Consider the following 27,805-nt stretch of genomic DNA (forward strand, 5'->3'; position numbering starts at 1 on the left):
ATTCTTTACCGTCTAGAGCAGGAGTACATCCCTTTTCATGGTGTGAAGCAGGAGTACGTCCCTTTTCATGGTGTGAATGGGAAAGTAACACCCCCGAAATGGAAATATGAGGAGGGGTTTCACCACAGGAAAACACTTCCGGTGAAGAAAAAAAAAGTGCAATTTCACATTGGGAAGGCATTCCTCATGCACAGTAAAACACTCATTCAGAAATACCACCGCCTGGTTGTACAGATAAATTCAGAAACGTGTTACCTTCGGAAACCCGCGCACTTCTGCTGGCCCAGGCGTGTCCATGCAAACCATTCCGAATTTCCCTAAAAGTCAGAAATTTGCTCCCAAGCAGAGGCCTAAAAAATTTTGCGCAGATATCTAACTTTGTAGTCACCAGTTGCATGCCACAGAAAACTGAACTCTGCTCCAACTTTCATAAGTCCTGCTCAGAGACCATATCTGCTCTGAGAAAGTGGGCTGCCACCACAAGGAACCTTTACCGCTTCGGATTAGGGCCCCCAAAAGAGCTGTTACACAAGACTAATGGCGAGGCAGGATACCCCACACGGTCATGTCCCTTTGAACATTTTACTATTGTTTACGTTTAGTCCATCACTTACCACAAATTCTGAAATAAATTCCCCCTGGAATTTCAGCGGGACAATTTTGTGCTTAGACAGCGCGCATCATACATGCCAGTACTAAGAGCTTTACGCATCACACATGAGGATTGGCCACATGGCAAATCAGGACTTATATAATGTTTTCCCGGCCGGTAAAACGGAAAAGGGGGAGGGGGGGCAGGGGACTGTAATTCAAATAAAAAACTTACCGTCATCCGGATCCCACGTCGCCGCATCAGCTCCTGCGGCTCGTGGCCGCGTTTAACCTAGGCAGCCTTCCTTCCCTCCCCTAAGCCAATCACAATGCTGCAATGGCAGCGCTGTCGTTGGTCTGGTGCAGGCGTCAGCGCCCCAGCCTGTTAGGAGGCCATTTTCTCTATGTAGGCTGCATGCAGCCTACATAGAGAAAATGTAAAGTGCGCATGACTGCTTTGATCGGCCCTGGGGCTGACCAAACAGTCAGTACCCACAACATTGGGCAAGCAACTCCCCCCCCCTGCCCTCGAGCAAGACCGCCCACCCCCAACCAGGCATTTCTGCTTTTTCGCAGTGCGAGAAGCAGAAACATAAAATGGTAATTTTACCATTTTATGTTTCTGCTTCTCGCACTGCGAGAAAGCAGTGGGTCGACGCCCCCATGCCCCAATGGAGGAGCCAAATAGGGGGCAATCCTTTTTGTCCTGCGGCTGGGATGGTACATCTCCGCAGGACATGGTTCATTTTACAATGTTTTGCCCTTGTTATGACACTCCTAGAAAATCCTTTTTAATTCCCGTTTTGAAACAGGCCAATTTTAAACAAGTTCGGCCTGCTTTTATATTTCTTCAGATGCTGACGGGTAACATTGTATTTCATGTATTAAGTTTTTTTTAAATCTGCCATTAGGCACAGGGCGACTCATGATTAACTGGCCTGTTCCTCATCACCATTTCTGGTTTCATGTATTCGATCAGCCAACAGTTTGCTGACTCATTCAATGGTTTTTAATACATCACTTAATGTGTTTTAACCTATTACTTTTAGTGGATGTGATCTGTTGTTCCAGGTGTCCGGGACTTCAGTTGCAACATGTACATACAAGATGAATTGTTAATTTGTTTACAACTGGTTCGCCCTTGTGATTGTATATATTGTACTTTACCATAGTTTATTTTGTTTTTATTGTGCTTTTATGGTTTTATCAAACATGAAACCGAATAAAGATATTTTGAATTTGAATACTATACCAAGCCGACACTGTAATACTGTGCCTGGAGTGGTAAAAGGCTTTTGTTATTTTACAGATCAGCGTGAATGGCACTTTGCTAATCCTATGCTTAAATACTTTGCTGTAGAACTGGCAAAAGCATTTGTCCCTTTCTAGTTTGATGTGGATGGCACCGCGCTAATCCAATGCTTAAAAACTTTGCTAGAGAAACAGACATCGCTGGTGTTGCAGGGGGCTCTACACAGGAGCTGCTGACCACCTAAATTCCAGAACTGGCCCCCCATGCCAATTAATGTATGTAGGGAGCACGGTCTTTCCCTTGAGAAAACGGATGCTAGAGCATCAGCGAGCAATCAGGAATCAGGATTTCACTTATTCTGTGGCAAAGCACTTCTGTGATACACATGATTGTGATCCTGGTCTATTGATGTTCTTTGCTATTGACAGGGTTCCCCCTAACATCCGTGGAGGCAATAGAGTGTTAAACCTTAGGCGCTTGGAATCTAGATACCTATTGGACCTGAACACAAAATTCCCATATGGCCTTAATAGGGATGAGGAGCTGGAGGTTCACCTAGGCTGAATGATTTGATATATTGCCTCAGCCTCCACCTATCCCTTTAGATCATGCCTCATGCTGTTTTAATATTTAAATGCGGATGTGTTTTAAATATTGGAATTTTTAATAAGGGGAAGTGGATTTTAGCTTTTTGCATCATTGCACTTTATATAGAGGCTTGGTCCCTATTTGCAACTTTGGGATACCTGGCACATATGCACTTTGACAGATTTTGCAGCGATATACCCATTGGTTACTGATCATAATGAGGTAATTCGTAGATCTTTTGGGGAAAATTGAGGAAGAATAAAAGAAAAAAAGAAACCCATATCATAAGGTATAGCTCTGTCCTTGTTATCAGATATTTTTTGGGGATATTAGGATTGTAGGGGCATGCATGTTAGGGTTATTTTTGCACTTTGGCACTTTATATATGCATAGCGGCGCTAGCATAGTTTAAATGAGGTTGGGACACAGGAAGTGCAATATAATATGGGTGATTCCCGTCTCTATAGCACTTTACATATTGTGATGATATCTACCAGTTTATCTATGTATGACACTTTGACACTTTATGAATACTTATCAGATTTTGCACATGCATAGTTATTTACTGTACTTATGGAGGGGATGCATATTATTTTTAAATGAAATTCAACGTTGGGACAATGACGTTTTCTGTATGATTTACATAACACATACTTTATGGAAAGTGATCAGGCGAACCATATCCCACCATTTTTAACAATGATTCATGTATTAATACCACTATATTATTACCCTACTGTGAATGAATATCCGTATGTGCTAACGTTCTGTTGAGTTGTTGAATACAAGAGTAGTCATGCTATGCATTTTGTCAAATGTTTTAACCTCCGGGTAGCATGTTGCCGTATTTCATAGATTATGGGGCACTGGCCCTTGAGCATGCCTTGTTTCTATGGCTCCCGGTCCAGGATTTGTTAGATTGTTTTGATGGTGCCAAAGGGGCTTGATTTTATATAAATATATATTAAAAAAATGTGAGAAAACAAGTGGAAAAATGTATCCTTTCAAGGGAACATAGAAAAATATTGAAATTGCATTGTAACATCAAATGTGCAAGGTTAACAGTGTGCATTAGTGGGAAAGCATAAATGAGAATGGTTATGCTTTCTTTTATGTTTATGGTACTGTGCCTTTAAATGTAAAAACAAATCGAACAAATTACTTTGACAAAGGCTGTTCACAGCCGAAACGCGTCAAGACGGACATCGTGCCATGACTAAATAAATAAAAAATATGCTGCTGACCGAAGTGCCTGCATTTGCTCATCCTTGTGGGGGCTGGTGTAAGATATATATATATATATCCAAAAGGGTCTCTTCACTCAGAATCAACCAGAGGGACACAGCGGGGCCAAGTAAATTAATTAATTGCAGCAAATTGGCATGACGTGATTCGACGAGCATGCCTTTATCAAATGCCTATGACACCGGCAGTTCACACCAATCACAGCTTTAAATGTTGTAATGTTCACCCATTGGTGGCAGTTCAGCTGGGCCGGATTAATGTTGAGAATTACACTGCTGCCTGCGTCGGTAAACTACAGATCCCAGCAAATACCATGACGGCCCACTGGGTAAGTATCTCACATCGGTCACTTTAATACTCATAGTGAGTGCTGAAAATTTGGTTCCTGTAAAGCATTGTTTTGTGTGCAGGTGGATTCAATTCCGATGTTACTGCCACAATAAATCTCCTCCTTGGCCCCCATACGTCCAGCCACATATGCCCAAGTCCTGAATAACTGGGAACAGCAATACAATGATTCTATTCCTCCGTGCAGTCACAGACTGTGACCTCACAGCAGTACCTTTCGTTGTTTGGATGTGGCGGTCCGGAGTAGACCGATACCTCAGAAGCTCCACATGTTGTTGCCCATGAAACTCTGGACACTTGTTGGACGGGTCCCCCAGCACACCAGGGGCTAGCGCACAAACATATCCAAAAGGATCTCTTCGCTCAGAATCAACCAGAGGGACACAGCGGGGTCCAAGGAAATTCTTTAATTGCAGCATATATATATATTCCTTTCTCCGCTGGCTCAGTTGTGCTGGATATCCAGGCACTCTCTGACGGTGCGGAACCCCGCGGCGGAGCCCATCCGCAATCAATTTTGCAGGTTTCTTCCGAGGAAAGAAATTTGGTCGCACTCACGGAGGGTTTAGAATGATGCCTTTTATTTTCTTATTTCTTTTCACAGGGTGAAAGGCAAATCGACGCGTTTCGCTTTACGTAGGCCATGATCACAATAATGACTATGATGTTTAAAGCAGCCAATTAAATACATTTTAGCTGCAATTAGATCATTTACTGTTTACCACAAACATCGCAAAGCATTTTGGGAGATGTAGTTAACCTTTTCTACGCTTGTTTTATTTTGTTTTTGATCATTGCCAAATGAACAAATAAGGTTGAAAATACCTTGAACCAAATTAAATTCATAAAATTAAACAACGTGATGGTGTACAAAAAGTGAAATAGACACAAATGAATTTGTTTGTTCTGATCCTTAACACTATTTTGTCAGGCCATTAATTTACAATTTTGTCCATTGATTTATTCATTGATATATCTTTTGCCAAAAAAGGTTTAGCCCTCCAGTGGGCTTTTTTGGTGTATAATGAATTCTTTCTGTCTAATTCTCATTCCCATTTGGGAGGATCAGTTTTAGTGTCTATTATGCGGAAAAAACAAATTTGTGATTTCTTTTGTTAAAAATATGTACAACAAGTACTGGGAAGCAAGTTTCATAGTTTATAGATGTATGTACAGTTCTTCACTTTGGTTCAATCCATATGGAGTAAATGTTCTCAAGTTGAGAATTTGTTGTGATTCCCTTTGACATAATTTTCTCTCCCGGCTTCCACCACAATCACTTCGCGCTACTGTCTCCAATGCATAACACTTCAGAAGTTTCCAATCACTTCCGTGATGTGATTCCATATGTTTTGCTACTGTGTTTCCTCAATCTTTATGGAGTATAGCACGGACATGTTCTAGAATCCGTTTTTTAAGTTCGCAAATTGTGTTCCCTATGTATTTCAGGGGGCACGGACACTCAATCACGTAGATCACGAATTGACTTTTACATGTAATCATCTCTTTGATTTGCCACATCATATATATATATATATATATATATATATATATATATATATATATATATATATATATACACACACACACACACGTGTGTTTATATAAGTATATATTTATATATAGTATTAAATATTAGTGGAATAAAATCCAACCCGTTCTTTTGTGGCACAGAATCTGGCTGTCGGATGAAACTGGATTTAACCGATACCTATTGACTGACGCACTGAAGTCTGACGGCGCTAAATTCATTAGGTGGCTGGAATATGTGAAAAAATTCATGTCAGACATAGGATATCCTGAATACTATACAGATCCCAGCGCTATGCACACTATCTCTAGGAAAGAGTTTAAGGCCTGCTGCATGGATTACTTGGGTGAAAAAAGAACAGCTATTGAGATGAAAAAACCTACTGTTCAAGCCCACTTTTTGACTCTGTCGTCACCTACCATCCAGTTATACCTATCTTTAACTGACCATGATTTTGATCGTCTCTTGTTGACCCGTTTTAGATTCAATATGATATTCAGACTCCTCAGTTTCCCAATGATGAATGACTGGACTAGACACTTGTGTAAATGCCCCTGCGACGGTACCTCTATGCAATCCACTATTCACATTATTTTATTTTGTAAATATTATGATGTACCAAGAAAGAGATGGATTTCCCCAGTTTTAAAGACTTTTGGCTTGAGATGTTGTCGTCCGGCCCTTTTAGCATTGCAACTTTTAGAGAATGAATTCGTCATTGCTTCTGTTACTGTATTTCTTAAAAATGTTTATAGATGTCGGAAAACAATGATCACGTGATCTGTACAACATTTATGCTTTGATCAGGATATTACTGTTTTAAATTATTCTTTTTTAATACTGTACTTTGATGGTTATTGTATTTTATAACCGAATAAAGTGATGATGATGATGATAGTGGAATATGTTTAATTTACATTATATTACATTTATATATTAAAATAGTTAACATTTACTACTTTAAACTTTATTTATATTTAAAAAATCTATATTTTGTCTATTGTTTGACAATGATATTGTTTAGCACGATATTGTCAGTGATCTGCTATGTATAGATATAGATATGTGTGTAAGTAATTGACATTATTATGTATATATTTCTGCTCTACAATAAAAAATAATTTAAAAAAAGTATTTTTGAAACTCAAACTGATACCATGGGGCATGTCGCACAGGCTATGATAGGTCCATGATGATGTTAGGGTTAACTTTATTGGTGAGGGCAGGCCTAAGGTTTTGTTACACCACTAGTGTAGGATGGAGGAAGCAGTGTGGAAGAGGGGAGAGACAGGTGAAATGGAGAGCAGATTTTAATCAAGGAGAGAGGACAGACAGATTTCGAGGAAAGATGGGGCGGGCAATGGAGGCCGTAGACTGTTATGGGTGGGTCAAAATGCAACAGAGAGCAGGAGGAGGGTCAGGGTTTAATCAAAACACAGCGAAGAGTTGGAGGTGGCGGTGAGGAGTGCAGGGCTGACAGAGATAGAATGCAGACACATGAACTCTCAGTGCATGTGCAAAAGTAAATTTAAAAAAAAAGAGCGCCTGCTTTCAGTGGAAGCACACCAGCCACAGGAAGCAGTTCTTAGTCCAAGCTCCATGGCCTGGAGGAAGAAAAGTGTTGAACAAAGCCAAGAGGAGCTGCTGACCAATATGAAGAAAGGAAATTAAAATAACGTGGGAGCCAACCAATGGTAAGTAAAGTTAAGTAATGGGCAGCTCTACGCCCCTTTTAAGATTAAATTTTTTTTTTTACAAGAGATTTTTTTTTTTCAAAACTCTTTTATTGAGTCATCAAATAAAGTAATCACATTTGTTACAAAGAAGCAAGAGTATAGGTTAATCAGTGTAATAGTTTTCGAGCAGGTGACTTCTATATAGCATTTATGAAACAAATAAATAGACAATTCGGGTCTGTAAACGACAGCCCCTAACATTACAAACAACTGTGTCTTATACCGAATAATAGACCAAAGATCGTACCATCAAGCCATTCCATGTATGTCATAATCTGATGTAGCAACATTTTTGTCCTGTGATGAGTCCTCAAATGGTTTCTACTTCTACAGGTTGTGGTGGGGAAGCTCTAGTAGGAGACCCCTGAAATCTGCCCAACGTTTCCATATTTTAAAGTGCTTCTGCAGGCACCCTCGCGCTTTAAAAATAGACTGTTCCTGGCCCATACACCAGTCAAGGCCAGCCTTCCAAGCACCCAATTTGGGTGGAGCCGGATCCTGCCATGCCCTCGCTATATCTCTTGTTGCGAGGGTAAAACCCAAGAATAACAGGTGTCTTTTATAGATATTTCCCCAATTTCGTCCGTGACATGCAAAAGAACAAGCTTAGGAGAGAGAGGTATGTCCCAACCCAGCACTTCTGATAATCAGCAAGTAACTCCCCTTCAAAACCTGCCAAGTACAGTACAATCCCAAATCGTATGCAGAAGTGTGCCTTCCTCACTGCCACATTGTAGGCACATAGGGGAATCTCTGAGCCCTGCCCTCCAAAGCCAGTATCTGGTAAAATAAGCATGATGCAAATACTTAAACTGGATAAGTCTGAGGCGAGATGCCATAGCAGCATATCTCGGGAATTCCAAGGCCTCTGTCCAATCGTCACTATCGAGGGGACCCAAGTCCGTCTGCCATTTTTCCCGAAGTGAATCTAAAGTTGTGGAGAGGTTTGTCACTAATGTTTGATATATCTTTGAAGTCTTATGATCTCCTAAACTCCCCCATAAAAACCTTTGCCTCAATTGGGTTAAACTCCGTGAGAGAGATTCCAATTGTGCAATATATGGGGATAAGGCATGTCTCAGTTGCAGGTCTTTATAACATTGTGTGTGCGGCATGGCAAACTCATTTCTGTGCTGAAAGGATCTTATGGTGGTACCGCGCACGACATTCCCCAACGTGGAAATGCCTATGGTGTCCCATTGTTTAAACCCTGCTTATGTGGACACTTGTGGCATAAGGCGGCTCTGCCAGAGGGGTGTCTCCCGTGTCAATCGTCTCCACCACCCCATCCTGCGCATTGATTCTTTCCACACGCCAAAGACCACACGCATGGCAGATGGCAGTTTCTTTTGGTGTGTATAGATGTTTATGGGGCAATACATCTCCCATAAGCCACTTCTCCACTTGGTATGCCGGGTCTTTGCTAATCCCATACCACCAGTCATTTAAGACCTATAGGTGAGATGCTGCGTGATATGATTGGATATCAGGGGTCGATATACCTCCACAATAAGTTGATTGGAAGCACGTTTTAAGTGCTACCCTAGCAGCTTGATCATACCACGGGAAGCGGCTTAATCTGGAGTTGAGTTGCTTGAACCAGGAGATAGATATCTGAAAGGGGTGGTTCTGATTTACAAGAGATTTTGCAAGCGCTGTGCAGGTGAAACCTGAAAAAACACACTTAAGGTTTGTGGGTTGCTAGCGAGTCTATCTATTCATAAGAATAAAGCATTAACATTCAAAATATAAATTTTTAACCATTAAATTTTCATGCACATCACACACTAGAAGGTATATATTCCTCACAAGTTAGTTTGCAACAGCTGTATCAGCCCCCAATTGTTCTGTATTCTTCAAAATATTTCCCACCTCTCCAGTAGTGTCAGTTGAGTTGATTAATGTCAGTGTACAATGTCACCACACGTTTTTTCTGACTACTGTCTAAGGTACTCTACTGCATCCAAGCCCAGCCCCCAGCACGCTTCAATACCTAACTCTTCCACCTTCCCATCAGGGAGAACACGTGAAAATGATGCAAGTTGATAGCTACAATATGTAACACATTGCATCATTTTCACGTGTTCTCCCTGATGGGAAGGTGGAAGAGTTACATTTTATGATGAGGATATGGAAACAGGGTTACTGGCGATTGATTCGCGTACTATCCCTTCTGTAAACACATCCATCTACATTAGGTTTAGGCGTCCATCAAGATTTTTCCCTTGTGGTGTAGTGAATGGCCAAAGATGACTGCAACCTGCAATACAATGACCCCTGGAAAAAGCATAGGGTGTTTAGGGCCCCTGTTGACTCTGCTCCCATCAGAAGTCCCATTACCTAGAGGTTCAACATTTAATACCGAGACTTGTTGCGAGCCTATCACTGTAATGGTAAATAGCGGTATGACCCCTAGATGTGGCACTGCTGTAGGAGGGGCTCCAGTCCACCCTTCCCTAAAGGTCCTAGTTTGGATCGTGGCAGGGATTGCAAAACTATTCTCTGACCCAGATTGGTGTACCCTTGTAGACTCCTATGATGTAATCCTATTTCAAGAAACCTGGAGTTTGTCTACACCTTTTTAGAAGTGGTCTTTCTGCCTATGGGATTGACGCTAACCAGAAAGAGCAGGGCAGACCCTCCGGAGGGCTAGCTGCTTGGGTGATAAATGGCTTGGGGTTTGAAGTTAAGCTCCTCCATGTCAACTCACTGGATATCTTGACCTTTGAGCTGATCTTATATAGTGGTTGGAAGACCAGAATTTTTAATGTTTATAATAGAGTGGTCCGTCCCCTGGAGGAACCTAACACAATTCACATTCTAGATCAGGCTCTGACTGATTACTCGGATGGTGTTCCTGTACTAGTGAGGGGTGATTATAACTGTACTTTTGACCCTCTTGCCCTTGCTCCTCTTGATTTGACTGAGGACTGGGAACATGTGTGGACAGAAAGCCAGGTGCTAGCTTTTACCCTTCAACAGGACTTAAGAGCAACTATTGGGAGAATCAGGTCTGATCCCAATGGGGAGTGCACCTTTAATAGATTTGGTCACACAAGTAGAATTGACTATTGTTTAGTTACTCTTAATCTCTGGCTCCTAGTAGATGATATGGTGGTGGTTAAAAGAGTGGAAAGCGATCATAATGCTCTTGCCCTTACTCTTATAAAATTGGACACTCCTGAACCCGATATCAGGGGGAATCTGGACTTGGGTGTTTTCTCTGTTACAAATAACCGAAGGTCAGTCACGTGGGATTGGGTGGAGGAGCATCTGGCAGTCCTTGGCGCAGTTAAGAGTAAAGCTCGCTGGGTGATTGAGGAGTTAGCTAAACTCCCTGCTAAGGATGCCGTTGAGAGTCTGAGATCCCGTCATGAGTTATTTTTCAGTGAGATGAGGGATATGCTCAGCCAACCCCCTAAAGTATGGAAAAGGGGTAGCCATTGTAGCCATTGTAGAGACTCGTTCCAGGACCCTATGGGTGCCTGGTATAATCAGGGTTGTAGGAAAGTAAAGGGGGCACTTATTTGTGCAGTAAAACAAAAGGCACATCTTGAGGTTGTGTCCTGCAGAGCTAAGTATAGGCAGGCCATTGAGAAAGCCAAGAAGGATTGGGAGGGTTCCCTCTGGTCCTCCCTACACACTGCGCTGACAGATAAAGACCCCAAGACTTTTTGGAGAAAAGCAGTTCACTGGCTAAAGGGTAATAGGACAGCTTTAGAATATACTGTCCAGCCGGAAGAATGGGTTGCTCACTTCGGGATTCTCAATGGAAAAGGTAATCTTGAAAGTAATGAGGCTAGTGAAATGTGGGATGAGGCCTTAGGTGGAGATGGTGATACTCTGGTCTTCTCTCTTGAGAAAACCCAAATGGCGATTGCTTCTTGTGCGCCCGCGCAAGCCCCTGGCCCAGACAGAATTCCCAATGACCTGTACAGAGAGGATAAACCATCCTGGGGTTCCTATATAAATTTGGGAAACAAATTTGATTACGTCTGGTGCTGCCATACCATCATCGTGTCAGATTGCAGAGATGGTGCCCATCTACAATAAAGGGGACAGAGCCAAGCCGGGGAGTTACAGGCCAATTAGCCTTATTGACTCCCTTCACAAAAAAATTGTAAACAGATTCTGGGGTGGATACAGGATTGGATGTCTGATTTTCAAATCCTGAGCAATTTCCAAGCAGGCTTGTGTACAAAAGTCAGTGCCCTGGATCAGGCCTTCCGTCTTCTGTGTGTTTAGTGGAAGGAAGTAGCTGTCAAGAGGGGGAAATTATATGTGGCTTTTTTGATTTGCGTACAGCGTTCGACCTTATCCCGCGGGCCACACTATGGAGAGTATTAAAAGAGATGGGCTTGCCGGGCAGCCTTTTAGATATTTTAATCAGATTACACTCATCCCATGCAGCACAGGTTAGGTGGGGGGAAAATAATCAAGTAACAGGAACCTTCCCAATCCAACGAGGAGGGATACAGGGATGTGACCTAGCCACCACTCTTTTTACTCTTTTTATCAATGGGGTGGTTGATTTTATAGATAGAGATGGTTGTGATGCCCCTAAAATCGCAGCAAGAAGAGTGCCTGCGCTACTCATCACGACGACACCCTTTTAATTTCTAACTCCCTGCAGGGTCTTCAACAACTTTTGAATTATTTTATAAGGTTTTGTGATGAGAGGGGTCTGGTTTTAAATGAGGCCAAAACCAAGTATTTGATTTTTAATAGAGGCACGGCCAAATTGTCTAAAGGACCTGTATTGACTGGTAGTGTCAAACTAGAGCAAGTTCAAGTCTTCAATTATTTAGGTATCCGTTTGACTTCTTCGATCAAGTGTGGTGCTCATATTGAGAAAGTAAAGTTACAACAAATCCATCAGTGTGCCCACATTAGTAAAATACATAGGAAGACGATTTCTCGCCAAATTGCTCCAGCACTTGAAATTTATAACACTAAGGTCCTGGGGGGGTACTTTATGGTGCAGATCTGTGGGGCACTGGCAAGTCAACCTGCCCTACAACAATTGAAAATCGTTTCCTAAGATCACTGGTAGATCTCCCCTCTCGCTCCCCCTTGATACCTCTTTATAAGGATCGTGCTCATAGACCGCTGGTACACAAGTTAAACTGGAAGCTTTTAATATTATGGTATAGGCTATGGACAGTGGCAGAATTAGAAACTTATCGTGTGGCCTTGTCAGACCTTTTGAAATTTCCCAGGGCTGCATCAATCAGGTGGTTCACCTCCTTAAGGGAGTTACTAGGGAGGATGGGGATGGAGGCCTTTTGATCGAACCTGGAGAGTATGGCCCAAATACCAAAGGCAAAGCTAAAAGGAATGTATTTGGAAATGTTAGAAAGGGGGGTCTCTAGTTGGCAGATGTAGGTACCTTTGACCAAGTAGGGGCCCTTGCTTCTAGTCATGGAGAGGCGGGTACACTCCTGGATAACCCCTACTCACCCCCTTGGTAGCTTGGCACGAGCAGACAGGATTATCTCAGAGGCTGTGTTTAAAGCATTTGTGAACACATACAGTAATGCAGTGAAAAAACTACAAATGGATGCTACAAAAGTTCAGAAAAATAAGTAATCTTTACTAGACTTAGCACAAGACCAAACCACAAAAATCCACAATACTGTAATCAAAAATAAGTCTTTAAAATGGTAGAAAATAGCTTAGTTCAATGTAGATGGTAAATGCGACACTTTCCTCTTAAAGTACCTGGGATGCATCATGCAATACAAACAAAAGGGTTGCAGAGAAGTTGATGCGCCGTTCCTTACTGCAGCGCTGGGGAGGTGATGCGTTGCTTCCTTACTGTGTGTGGAGTTGATGTGTTGTTTCTTACTGAGGCCTGGTGACGATGCGACAAGATGGCGCCTCGATGCGATGTGACGATCCTGTGAGATGCGACAAAATGGCGTCTTTGATGCGATGCGACAACCTGGATGCAATGCGTGCACGCCCGATGGCCGTGCGGCGACTCGGTGAACTCTTGAGCCGCGACAGGCCCTGCAACATGCTTCTCCGGTGATGCGACGGCAACCTCTGCGGCGGCGACAAGCTTCCCCGGTGATGCGACACGCTTCGTCGGTGATGCAACGGCGAACAGCTGCGGCGACGACACGCTTCTTCAGCGATGCGACGGCATCTGCTGCGGCAGCCACACGCTTTTTCCTCGTTGCGTCGCGCTTCCAGCTCCCAGCGACACAGTCTTCTCAGAGGGCCCAAACAACAGTAGGCACCTCTCTGCAGGTAGAATTCTAATCAAGGGAATTCAGAGGAGATGGTGGTGAAGTCTTGTATCCCTGAGACTTCAGGCAGCAGGCAAGCACACTTCAAGCCCTTGGAGATTCTTCTCCAAGATGATGAAAGTTCACAAGCGTCCTTTTCTCCTTTCCTTGGCAAATAAGTAACCACTGCAGGCCAACCCCAGAAATAGCACAGCACAGGGGCAGTCTCCTCCTTCACCTTCTTTGGTTCTTCTCCTTGGCAAAGGTTTGTCTTGATTCCCAGAAGTGATCTAAAGTTCTGTGTTCTGGGCCCCAATATTTATACTGCAAAATCTTTGTCCTCCGAGGGCAGAGGGTGTCTGTGCCCAGCCAAAATCAGTTCTGTCCTCCTGGGTGCAGATTCCTGGCAGGAGGCGTAGACAGCATTGTTTGAGAGCAGACCTGGCCTAGGTAGCTGAAAGAAAATCTCCTCCCCCTACTCTCTATTTTATGAGGGCTCAAGTCAGTGAAAGGAAATCTCCGCCCCCTACTCTCTATTCAATGCAGGGCCTATTTAGCCCAGCCCTGACCCATCAGACTGCTGGAGCCAAGGCACTCTCCAGCCCCCTGTCACTCACAAACCAGACATGGAATACACAACCCTAGCAGAGACATGGTTAGGCAAGAAAATACCTACTTTCTAAAAGTGGTATTTTCAAACACAGAATGTAAAAATCACCCTCACTAAAAGATGTATTTTAACATTCTGAGTTCAGGCATACTAAACTCGAATTTCTACCTTGTTCCCTGGGTCAGTTAGGATTACAAGATGTTATACTCAAACTGCCTATCCTGGCCAATGGAAACAGGTAGCCTTGCAATTGTTAAAAAACGAAATTGGCTGTAATTCACTATCAGGTCATGCCACAAACACCAATGAATGTACTACCTATTACACACAATGTATCCTGCCCTTGGGCCTACCTTAGGGGTGACTAATATGTCGAAAAGGGAAGGTTTAGGGACTTGCAAATGGGTGCATTTGCCAAGTCAACATGGCAGTCCCAGACTGCACACAGGCTCTGCAATGGCAGGCCTGAGCCACACTTTGCAAGATGCTTCTGTGGGTTTACATTTAAAAAAATAAAATAATGCTTCTGTGGGTGGCACAACCAGTGCTACAAGCCCACCAGCAGCATTTGACTTATAGTTCCTGGGCACACATGGTGCACTGGACTAGGGTCTGACAAGTAAATCAAATAAGCCAATCATAGAGTCACTAATCCAAGACAACAATTTACAATAGTGAGCACTTGCACTTTGGCACTGAATAGTAGTGGTAACGTGACCAAAGCATCTAGACCAGCAAAAATATAGCAAAACATAGGAGGCAGCAGTGAAAAAATGGAAGGGAGACCCACGCCAATGGTGCCAGGTCTAAAACATGTCCCCTCCAGCTGAAGTGTGGGGAGAACTACCCACCCCTTGGGGGTTCTCTTCACTAAGGCGGAAAAATCTGGACAGACCATCGACATTGGCGTGTTCTGTACCTGGGCGGTGTTCCACCGTGAAGTCCATTCCCTGTAGGGAAATGGACCACCTCACCAGCTTTGGATTCTCACCCCTCATCTGCATCAACCATCTGAGGGGCCTGTGGTCTGTCTGAACCCGGAAGTGAGTCCCAAACAAGTATGGTCTCAACTTCTTCAGTGCCCAGACCACAGAAAATGCCTCCCGCTCAATTGCACTCCTTCTCTGTTCCCATGGAAGTAACCTCCTACTGATGAAGGCTATAGGTTGGTCTAGGCCCTCATTCATCTGTGAAAGTACGGCCCCTACACCATGTTCTGAAGCGTCTGTCTGTACAATGAATTCTTTAGAAAACTTGGGCACCTGAAGCACAGGCGCCGTGCACATGGCAGTCTTCAGGGCATCAATAGATTTCTGACAGGTGTCAGTCCAGTTCACTTTCTTGGGCTGCTTCCTGGAAGTCAGCTCTGTCAAGGGTGCAACAGTGCTGTCATACCCCTTGACAAACCTCCTGTAGTACCCAGTGAGTCCTAAAAAGGCTCTCACCTCTATCTGGGTCTTGGGGGGGGGGGGGTTCCCAAGCCAGGATGGTTTCAATCTTGGGCTGTAGGGGCGTCACCTGGCCGCTCCCAACTTGGTGTCCGAAGTACACCACAGAACCCTGCCCGATCTGGCACTTAATCGCCTTGATCTTGATGTCTGCATTTTGCAGCGCCATCAACACTTCCCAGAGGTGGCGCAGATGTTCTTCCCAACTGGCACTGAACACTGCAATGTCATCCAGGTAGACGGCACTGAAATCTTCCAGTCCAGCCAACACCTGGTTGACCAACCTCTGAAAGGTGGCAGGGGCATTCTTCATCCCAAAGGGCATAACCCGGAATTGGTAGTGCCCATCAGTCAAGGTGATCTGCCAGTACCCAGACGTCAAATCAAACATACTGAGGTACGGGTCAGCCCCTAACCGATCAATGAGTTCATCAGCTCGGGGGATGGTGTGCGCGTCAGTCCTGGTGACTGAAGTGAGCCCTCGGTAGTCCACACAGAACCGGATTTCTGGCGTGACACCCGGTGCGGCAGCCTTTGGGACCAAGACCACTGGGCTGGCCCAAGGACTGTTAGAGGACTCAATCATCCCTAATGCAAGCATCTTGGAGACCTCCTTCACGCAAGCTCTCACCCTGTTAGTCACACTGTACGTTTTGTGCTTAACAGGAGAACTGTCCCCAGTGTCCACATCATGGACACACCAATCCGTGACACTGGGAGTCAGGGAGAACAGATCAGAAAACTGTCCCAACAGTTGGCCACAGTCATTCTGCTGCTCAGGGGTCAGGGTGGAAGAGAGGTTTACACCATCCACTGACCCATCTTGCTCTGTCGCAGACAGGTCAGGAAGAGGATCAGTGTCCTCCACCATTCCATCATCTGTCGCTAGGAGCATGCCCACTTCGGACCTCTCCAAGTGGGGATTCAGCCGGTTGACATGCAGGATCCGCAAAGGGTTCCTAGGAGACTGCAAGTCCACCAAGTAGGTGATATAGCTCTTGCGCTCCACCTCCTCAAATGGTCAAGTCCACTTATCCTGGAGCGCACACGGCTCCACGGGGGCCATGACCCACACTTTCTGGCCAGGCTGATGCTTGATCAGAGTGACATTCTGATTGTACCACCGCTTCATCTCTTCCTGGGTGGCTTCCAGATTCACCTGAGCGAGTTGCCTTAAATGCCTAGTTTGGTTTCTGAAGGCCAGCACGTAGCTATATACATCCTGGGCAGGTTTCCTGGGAGCTTTCTCCCAGCCATCTTTTACCAAACTCAGAGGTCTTCTTACAGGGTGACCATACAGTAGTTCAAAGGGACTGAACCCTAAGGACTTCTGTGGAACCTCTCTGTAAGCAAAGAGAAGGTATGGCAAGAGTACGTCCCACTTACACCTCATAGGTTCCTCAAGACCCATAATCATGCCTTGGAGTGTCCGGTTGAATCTCTCAACCAGCCCATTACCTTGGGGGTGGTAAGGAGTGGTGAACTTATAGGTTATACCACACTCCTGCCACAGGGACTTCATATACTTGGATATGAAGTTGGTACCACAGTCTCACACCACCTCTGGGGAACTCCATGCGGGAGAAAATCCCCATCAATGCACGACCCACCACGGGGGCCGTCACCGACCGGAGAAGGATGGCTTCTGGATACCGGGTGACATGGTCCATCAAGACCAGGATGAACCTGTTGCCCATCGCTGTCTTGGGATCCAGAGGCCCAACAATGTCAATGCCCACCCTTTCAAAGGGGGTGCTGACCACAGGGAAAGGCTGGAGAGGATCCTTGTGCTTCCTCCCACTCTTACCACTTGCCTGGCAAGTCTGATAGGTCCTGCAATGAGTATCTGAACTCTTGCGCATTTGGGGCCAATAAAAGTGGGTGACAAGCCTTTCAAAGGTCTTGTCCTGCCCCAAATGTCCTGCTAAAGGTACATCATGAGCCAAACCCAGTAGGAAGGCTTTGAAACGCTGGGGTACCACCAGCACACGGGCTGACCCAGGCACAGCAGTCTTAGGCTCGCTATACAGGAGACCATTCTCCCAGTAGATCCAATGTGATCCAGACTGATCACCTGCTGCCAGGTTTGTGGCCTGTTGCCTCAAACCCACAAGAGAAGGGCACTTTTTCTACTCCTCACAGAACTCTTCCCTGGAGGGTCCTCCTTCCTGCTGCCAATGGGTCAGCTCAGACCGGTCCCCCAGTTCAGCTACCTGCTCCCCTGTAGGTTCCAGGACATCCCCCTCAAGGTCTTCCTCCTCCTGGACTGTGGGAACGATGGGGTCTGGTGTCCCATGCCCCCTGCCTCTTCTCTCTAAGGTAGGCACCTGGGCCACTCTTTCAGGTTCTAGGTCCTCTTGAACACCCTTACTGGCTGCCATGGACAGGGTGGTCACACATGCCCACTCTGACAAACCTAACATCTCCAAATGAGCACTTCACTCCACCTTAGCCCAAGGTGAGCTCTCCGAATCAATTGCCCAACAGACAGTCAACAGGCATGGCTGGCCTCACAGCTACTTGAAGAGTACCTCCCCACTCAATGGGAACCTGAGCCACCTTGCAGTGGCTCTCTGTGTTGTCAGCGGCAACAACCGGGTAAAACGCATTGGGGATCACCTGCTCTTCAGACACCAGCCAACAACTGACAGCTGTCACACTGGCTCTGGTGTCTCTCAGAGCCTCCTTCCTATGGCCATTGATGGTCACCCACTGCCTGTATTTTGTAGTGTTATCAGGCACCTGGGTCCTGGGGACCACCTCACAGTCTCCTAAAGAGACTAGGGACATCTCTGCGGGACCCCACCCACCTTGGGCACCCATCTCCTCCCCCAGGGCTACACTAGCCATCTGTTGGGGTGGTGCACAAGTGGGTGCTGTTTTTGCTTTCAGTGGGCACTTGGGATCATAGAAACAGTGGCCCACCTCACCACACTTAAAACATGTTGGGGGTCCCTTCTGGACAGGTTTACCTGTCAGGGCCCCTGGTTTCTTCTTAGGGGAAGGCTGGGAACCCTTCCCTTGGGGATTACTTTGGAGCCCTTTCTGGCACTCCCTCTGTTTACCCCTGTGCCCCCCACTCTTCTGCTGGGGACCCTGCCCACCTTTGGCGAATTCTCCCACATGACCCTTGTGGACGCGGGTACTAACCCAGCGGTCCGCCTCCTCAGCAAGCTTCCTAGGGTTAGTCAGCTTGATATCAATAAGGTGCTGGGGTAGCTCTGGAAAACAATTACTAGACAAGTGCTCCCATGTAAACAAATCATAGAGCTCCTGATAATCATTCACTTTGCTACTCTTCACCCCACCATCCGATGCAAAAAAAGTCACATATTCTACCCAAGTACTGGACTCCAGTTTGTTACAATTTCTAAACCTTTGTCTATAAAGCTCTGGGGTCAACCCATACCTGGTCATTAAGGCTTCCTTCATGTGGACATAGGATTTCTGATCCTCAGAGGCAAATCCAACAAGGTATCCTGCCCATCACTGAGGAACCGGCCCCACAACCCCGCTCCCCAATCCTTCTCAGGGACCCGGTGGGAGGTCATAGCTGCCTCATAGGCCTTAAACCATTTCCCAATATCTTCATGCCTGTGGAACTCCTTAATCAACTCCTTAATCACCTCCTTGGGAATAAACACTCTTGCTTCTACAGGCACGAATGGTGTTCTGCCATCAGAGGGAGTAATTTCTAAGCTCTTAGCTTTGAGATCTAATTCCCTCAACATTATGTCATGCTCTAAATGGATCTTATTTTCCTCCAGGGCCAACTTCTTATTTTCTAACTCATTTGCCCACACAGTGAGCTTGGCTAGCTCCATCTGATGCTCCCTATCTCTTTCCCTGTCCTCCAGCTCTACTGGGGACAGGCCCTTGGAAGAAACACTGCTACCTGGCCTGGAAGGTACTCTCTCCCTGGTCAGGCCCAATGGCCCATCTTGCTGCCCATCTGTATTCTCTGCCTCTTCTCCAGGCTCTTCAGTATGCTCAGTGGCTTTTCTAGCTTCCAACCAGACCCTCAGCGCCTTTTGGAATTCCTCTCTCCTGGAGAGGCCTTTCATAGAGATATTAAACTTTTTACAGAAGGTCTTCAGCTGTGGCACAGTGTAAACGTCAACCTTTTCTTACTCAAAATCACCATCTTCAGGTGCAATGGATGCTGCTTTACTCGTGGTGAAAGGAAATTGGCAGTTCTCAACAAAAATAGAAGTCCCAAGAAAAAAGTTCTACCAAAAAGTATGTGGTCGCGTTATGATCTGCACTCACTAGTAGTGTACACCCATCACTGTATATGAATCACAAATGCAAGTCCAAATCCTCACTGCTGACCACCAATGTTAGAAATGGGGGTCTCTAGTTGGCAGCGCTAGGTACCTTTGACCAAGTAGGAGCCCTTGCTTCTAGTCAGGGAAAGGGGGTACACTCCTGGACAACCCCTGCTTACCCCCTTGGTAGCTTGGCAAAAGCAGACAGGCTTCTCTCAGAGGCAGTGTGTAAAGCATTTGTGAACACATACAGTAATACAGTGAAAACACTACAAATGGACACTGCACCAGTTTAGAAAAATAAGTAATATTTACTAGACTTAACACAAGAACAAATGACAAAAATCCACAATACTGTAATCAAAAACAAGTCTTTAAAATGGTAGAAAATAGCTTAGTTCAATGTAGATGGTAAATGCAACACTTTCCTCTCAAAGTACCTGGGATGCGTCACGCAATACAAACAAAAGGTTCGCAGGGAAGTTGATGCGTCGCTCCCTTACTGTGTGGGTAGTTGATGCGTCGTTTCTTACTGCGGCCCGGTGACGATGCGACAAGATGGCGCCTCGATGCGATGTGACGATCAGAAGCGATGCGACAAAATGGCATCTTTGATGCAATGCGACAACGTGGATGCGATGCGTGCACGCCCAACGGCCATGCAGTGACTCGGTGAACTCTTGAGCCACGACAGGCCCTGCGACACGCTTCTCTGGTGATGCAACGGCGACCTCAGCGGCGGCGGCGACATGCTTTGACGATGCGACGGCAACTGCTGCATCTGCAACACGCTTCTTCTGCTTCGGTGAGTCGCTCTTCCAGCTCCCAGCGACACACAGTCTTCTCAGAGGGTCCAAACAACAGTAGGCACCTCTCTGCAGGTAGAATTCCCAGCAAGGGAATTCAGGGGAGCTGGTGGTGAAGTCTTGTATCCCTGAGACTTCAGGCAGGAGGCAAGCACACTTCAAGCCCTTGGAGATTCTTCTTCAAGATGATGAAAGTTCACAAACTTCCTTTTCTCCTTTCCTTGGCAAATAAGTAACCACTGCAGGCCAACACCAGAAATAGCACAGCAAAGGGGCAGTCTCCTGCTTCAGCTTCTTTGGTTCGTCTCCTTGGCAAAGGTTTGTCTTGATTCCCAGAAGTGATCTAAAGTTCTGTGTTCTGGGCCCCAATATTTATACTGCAAAATCTTTTGTCCTCCGAGGGCAGAGGGTGTCTGTGCCCAGCCAAAACCAGTTCTGTCCTCCTGGGTGCAGATTCCTGGCAGGAGGTGCAGACAGCATTGTTTGAGAGCAGACCTGGCCCAGGGAGCTGAAAGAAAATCTCCTCCCCCTACTCTCTATTTTATGAGGGCTCAGGTCAGTGAAAGGAAATCTCCGCCCCCTACTCTCTATTCATTGCAGGGCCTATTCAGCCCAGCCCTGACCCATCAGACTGCTGGAACCAAGACACTCTCCAGCCCCCTGTAACTCACAAACCAGACATGGAATACACAACCCTAGCAGAGACATGGTTAGGCAAGAAAATACCTACTTTCTAAAAGTGGTATTTTCAAACACAGAATGTAAAAACCACCCTCACTAAAAGATGTATTTTAACATTCTGAGTTCAGGCATAGTAAACTTGAATTTCTACCTTGTTCCCTGGGTCAGTTAGGATTATAAGATGCTATAATCAAACTGCCTATTCTGCCCTATGGGAACAGGTAACCTTGCAATAGTGAAAAATGAAATTGGCTGTAATTCACTATCAAGACATGCCACACACACCAAGGCATGTCCTACCTTTTACATACAGTACACCCTGCCCTTGGGCCTACCTTAGGGGTGACTAATATGTCGAAAAGGGAAGGTTTATGGACTGGCAAGAGTGTGCACGTGCCAAGTCGACATGGCAGTCCCAGACTGCACACAGGGTCTGCAATGGCAGGCCTGAGCCACACTTTACAAGCTGCTTCTGTGGGTGGCACAACCAGTGCTGCAAGTCCACCAGCAGCATTTGACTTGTAGTCCCTGGGCACACATGGTGCACTGTACTAGGGTCTGACAAGTAAATCTAATAAGCCAATCATGGAGTCACTAATCCAAGACAACATTTTACAATAGGGAGCACTTGTACTTTGGCACTGAATAGCAGTGGCAAAGTGCCCAAAGCATCTAGACCAACAAAAAAATAGCAAAGCATAGGAGGCTCCACTCATAACAAACTGCCCTTGTATCAGTCCGATTTGAAATTAATATTGGGACTTTAGGTGGCATAAACACTGACATCGAGCACTATGATATCAGTTATGTTTACGTTTCTTTTCCTTTACCTGTTTCAAAATGGCGCTGTGGTCTAACTGTTCAAGTCTCTTTTCTATTGCTATAGCCCTTCGCGGCGTCTTTAAACCCGGCAGAGACATTTTGCCTTACAGAAACTGCTGCCACTGGTTTCATGATATATCGTGCGGTGCTTTACTCCCGGTAAGCGCCCGTTTTTTTGTTTGTTTATTTATTTAATACGTTTCGGTGCCGCTGGTTTGCACTCGTAATTGCAAGTATGTTGGGTCCTGAGATTTGTTGTTTGTCTAAGTCCCGGGAAGCTCTTTCGTTTGTTTGTTTGTAATGGAACCCGGTTTTTCCAGTATTCGTAATTTGGAATATGCAGGATGATTTTAGTGAGGGTGGTGCGAACTATTGCACAGCATATTTGAAATACAATTGGCAAGAGGTGTTGAAGACGGATTCACTTGCTTGATTGGCATTTTGTGGCAATATCTTGCACTTTAGGCATGTTTTATATTGTATTACCACACACAATTTTGTTATAAAACTTATTCTGTCATTTTTAATACCGGGAATACGATTTCTGTTGTACTATGAATGATTACACACAAATTTAAAGCTTTCACTTAGCTAGCTTTAACATATAATAAGTCTAATCCTTTTTCTCCCCCTTTGTCCGTGGTGTTTATCATGGATTTAATAGGGCAAAGTTGAGGACGATTTGTTTTCACTCAGGTGCGAATTATTGCATAGCACATCTGAAAAATATATTTGATAAGAAGCGTTGAAGCCTGATTGACTTGCCTAATTGGTATATGGTGGTAAGATGAGGATGATGACTAACTACATATGCCTTTAAAGCTTTGCACTCAGTGAGCTTTACCATTAAATAAGTTTATCCTTCCCCCCCCCCCTCCTCCCCCCTTCTACTTTGCTGATCAGCTTGGATTAAATAGGGTGAAGTTGAGGACGATTTGCTCGCTCCATGACCCCCTGAATTCATAATTGTTCACGATTGGCTCTTCAAACTGAGGTTGTTGAAGTCTTTCTGACGTTTGCATATTATTTCAAGCGGCTTCTGAAGTTTAGACCGCTGGAGCAAAATAACATTGCTATCTAAATTTGTTTAACACAGAAGTAAGTCACCTTTGAAATTAATGGGTGGCAGGATTTGATTGCACATTGGTTTCTAGTTGGTCATTATATATCTTTTCCACTACACCGGTGGTTCTTTATTGCTAATTTTGAATTCTGGCTTGGTGGAATTTTTCGAAATAACTTTTTTCAAATTCTGGTCGCTTTCATTTCTTTTCTTTTCTTTTTCTTCTTTCTTTTGTAAAATAATACTGTATTTTGGCCCTTTCTTAAATGTCCATGATGTAATGCAAATTTTGCAATTTTAGATCACTTTCTTAGGATGCTCAGTACATTTATCGTCCTGAAGATGACCATGGATTAACACCACAGGTCGAAACGCCGTCGACGCTATAGTGGCTGCAACTATTGGAGGACATACTTCTTTGTCTACTGGAGTTTTATGAAAAATAGTATAAACTCCCATGTTATGTACTTTTCTCCTTGTCTGCCACTTGTCTGGTCATGTATATGTTTTTAATGTTATATGTACCAGCTTAATACACTGAGCTGTTTTATTAAATAAACTTTGTATGTTTTTCTATTGGGGTCTCTTTCCTTTTTCTTCCTTTTTCTTTTTCTCTCGTTTACATAAATTCATGCTTTTATTGTTTTTGGATATTTGTTTTTGAATTGTACACTCTGAACCTTTTGTTTGGAATAACTAAAACATAGGAGGCAGCAGTGAAAAAATGGAAGGGAGACCCACGCCAATGGTGCCAGGTGTAACAGAAAAATACACTTCTAAAGGACCTGGAAAAACCTGTGTCCAGTCCGACTAATGACTTTCAAAATTTTAAACCAGTCCCCTGTTTCAAGAGAAGTATTGATGAAATTGTTCCCCCTTTGGCACGCAAATAGTTTTTACAGTTACGCTATAAGACTTTACCCACCAAACTGTTCTGTTCTAAGTGGTCCTGTAATGCTTTTATTGATGATTTGTGCCCTATGTGTAAAGCATGCCCGGAATCCACTGTTCATCTACTTTTCTTTTGCCCATACTATTCATCCCTGCAGAAAAAATGGATACTTCCATTGTGTAGACTTGTAGGCCTGGGTCATTACATGGAGGTGCTGAGAGTCTTGTGCGCTGACACTCGAAGAGTAATGGTCTCTGGCCTCTCAAGATTTTGGTATGCACTGTGGATCAGGCGTGGTTAATTTTTTGCATGAAGCACTTTATTCTCTTCTTCCTCATTGTATTTCTGCATTCGTAAAACTGTTTTATGCCTTGCCTTCTAACTTATTTCTTTATAATGTTTTTATGTTTTGTTTTTATTACTTGTGCTGCATACGTTTTGGGATCTATGTGATTGAAATAAAGTTAATGAGGATGATCATAAATAGAAAATGTGAAGTTTAAATAAAGTGGGAGATAGGATAGACCCTATAAGTATCCCACAGAACGAGGGACAGAGTGGTACATCTGTAGAGTTTTTGTTGTTGTTTTTTTAAACTTTATTTTCCATTTTCCGATACAAAAACATACAAATGTAGTCGTTCACCAATACGTCAGAACACATTGTCAAATCAGATCCATAACAATAATTGTCACAGTTAGTAATCCACAAGATAATTACCAGGCAATAAAAGACTGTTGCATGCACATTGTGTCGTGTAAAAGTAAAGGAAACAAAAGAGGTATCCCTCTTGATAACCCCATTCCCAGCCATGAGCATCTGTATACACGTTTTGTGTGAGTTGAATAGTCATACATGGGAATATCACACCGTATCAATAATACAATAGAGCAGTAACATTTGCAGAGACATACCTACCCCACGCCCTCCGGGACAATTCCCTGTTCCACTTGCAGATCTGAGTCTTAGCGTAGTGTCTCAATGTATGACCGGTACGGGCCCCATATATTCTTGGGACGGGATGAGCTAGGCATCACACTTGCGTATACTTCACTATTGACATTACAATACGCTAGACTATGCAGCCAATTCTGGACTGTCGGGGCACATCTGTAGAGTTTGGTATTCACAATGTTTTATCTGTAATACACCTTTAGTGTACATCTGTGAAATATCTTCAATTTGTGATTCTTATCAGATATCCAAGCCAAAACGTTGTTGAGAATAAAAACGAAAACTACGTTTTAAATGCTGCCAGCTGTTTACAATATACATTTTCTTAGCTAGAACAGCATTTTCAGAAAGTCATATCTACTCTTTCCTTCAAAGTAGCCATTACCTTTTCTAGAAAATACATTTTAGCAAATGAAGGTGTGAGGTTCAAGTATGGAGAACACAAGTGAATGAACGCATACATCAGTACTGAATGTTTTTTTTTTTGCTTTTATTTATCGACATTTTCAATAATCCAACAAGGCAACCAGTTGCAAACAAACACAGCCAGTCATGTGCTTATGCAATACAGAATTATCTTTTCGTAACATAGTCATGTGAGTTACTACTCCATATGTATAATTGATCACATCAGTACTGAATGTTAGTTGAATTTCTGTTCACGTTTTGTCTAGTTATATCATTCATTTGGAGTCACTTTTTTATTGAGATGAATGGATTGGTACATGCACTTCTGAAGATTAATTACAGGATGTTTTACTTTAATCCAACAGGTGATGGATTCACTACAGGACACTGTACAGATGCAGATGCTGTCACTTGTACCAGAAATACACAACCGTTTATATCTTCATCTGGAGAGGCAGATGAGAAAACATTTCAAAGCTCCATAGAACTACCGGATTACAAAAGCCAAGTATGGCCTCAAAATCATCTGGAACATGAAGTAAAGAAAACAATGCTTTGTGAAAGTGATTTTGGATATCTTGCACATGAAAATGTACTCCAGGGCTTGACTAAAACAGGAATTTCAAATGCATATAATGAATGTCAGAGTAATCTGAGGAATGGGGTTGTGAGTACCTATCATCAAAAGGCAAAGCAAGTGCCAGGACCATATGTGTATACTCAATATGAGAAAAACCTCAGACACAATGGTGCCTTAACAACACTGAAGAAATCACAGACCAATATAAGACTACAGGAAAGACCATACGCATGTGCTATCTGTAAGAAAAGCTTCAGTGTAAAGTGTGATCTTAATCGGCACTGGAGAACTCATACTGGTGAGAAACCATACACCTGTCCTGATTGTCAAAAAAGCTTCACTCAAAAAGGTGATCTAAACCGACACCAGAGGTCACATGCAGGTGAAAAACCTTATACATGTGCGGTCTGCCAGAAAAGCTTCAGCCGGAAAGACATTCTTAATGAACACAGAAGGATACACACTGGTGGGCGAAAGATGCTATCGAGGAAAGATCAAAAGTCATTACAAACTTAAAGTCCAGAATTATGGAATCCATACATTTGCCACAAAATCTTAAAATAACTTGTGTTCTATTAATAATTAAATAAAAAGTAACCAAACATACCCCAACTGGAGCCACTTGGAAGTAAGATTGGCAGGCTGCGGATCTCCATGCATCAGTACATGGATGATACACAACTTAACCTGAATCTATCCTCCACCAAAGATCTGCCTTTGAAATTCTGCTTTAGAGGAATGACTTGCAGAGAGCATCTTATGTACAAAATCAAATGCATTCAAAGCTGAACATCTGTTGTTATCTAAACTGAAAAGAAAGATGCTGGTTCAATGGTAGATACCATATTCAGATTATAGTGAGCAGCTTATAATCAGCAAATTATATCCCACCAAATGTTTTACTTTTGTTCTAAACGCCTGAAATCTCTTGCATCGATTCTGGCTACTCTTTTGGTTTTAGAGAGGTATTTTATTATAGAGGGAGAAAAAAAAATTGAGGACCACATAAAAACAAAAAAGCCCTTCATCATCTTCTGTTGGTTTCATGCATGAGGTTCAATACCACTCGACAAGAGTATGAAGCATAAATCAAAAAACATGCATCTATTAAATGGGTAAGCTCCAAAACTTTGACGGTTCCGGCATTTGAGAAGTACAAACCAATTATATCACAAGATCCATAAAGCCTGCAAGTACCCCACTGCTTTCTATGGAATGCTGTCGTCTTTGGAGTTTACCATTTAGCTCATTAATGGCTGGGAAATGTCCTAAGGTCTATCTGTGAGTTTCTGCTTCTGACTGAACTTAGTCATATAATAAAATGCACTTTTACCATGTGATGTGTTTTTGGAATAGGGTATGTTATATGCTTTTTAGTGGTATATCAAATTAGTCTTTATTTGTATTTGATTAATTCAACTCATTCAAAAACATCAATAATAAAATATCATAAACAGGCTGACCATGGTATAAAAAGGCCAGTAAAGTAAGTCTAATAGTTAAAAAGATGTTCCCCTGATGATGCTGATTACCCACTAATGCCACGCTCTCAAGATACCCAAGGACAGCGATGGATTAAAATGCAAGCATGCAACTGCTTTTTGTTTTTTTGTGTGCAATCTAACCAGTGATTGCGAGATCATAAATTCACCAGCAGATCACTTGGGAACCAGGTAAATGCAAATGGCAAGAAGGTATAGGAGGACGCTCACTCTGGTTACTTTTGGGGGCAGCTATAGGTTAAAGTGC

At 43.8% G+C, this 27,805-nt stretch overlaps 1 protein-coding gene across 4 annotated transcripts in view; it reads left to right on the forward strand.

Annotated features, from left to right (window-relative positions):
* Positions 1–27,393, forward strand: part of LOC146861679 (zinc finger protein 10-like) — a 495,345-nt gene extending 467,952 nt beyond the window's left edge. For all 4 annotated transcript variants that reach the window (XM_085646037.1, XM_085646041.1, XM_085646035.1 and 1 more), the window contains one exon: positions 25,842–27,393. In XM_085646037.1, the coding sequence (XP_085502163.1) occupies positions 25,842–26,572 (731 nt within the window). In that variant the 3' untranslated portion in view covers positions 26,573–27,393. The remainder of the gene's footprint in view (positions 1–25,841) is intronic.
* Positions 27,394–27,805: the final 412 nt, after the last annotated feature.

The sequence above is a fragment of the Triturus cristatus genome, chromosome 3_1 (genome assembly GCF_964204655.1).
Source record: "Triturus cristatus chromosome 3_1, aTriCri1.1, whole genome shotgun sequence".
Taxonomy (NCBI): domain Eukaryota; kingdom Metazoa; phylum Chordata; class Amphibia; order Caudata; family Salamandridae; genus Triturus; species Triturus cristatus.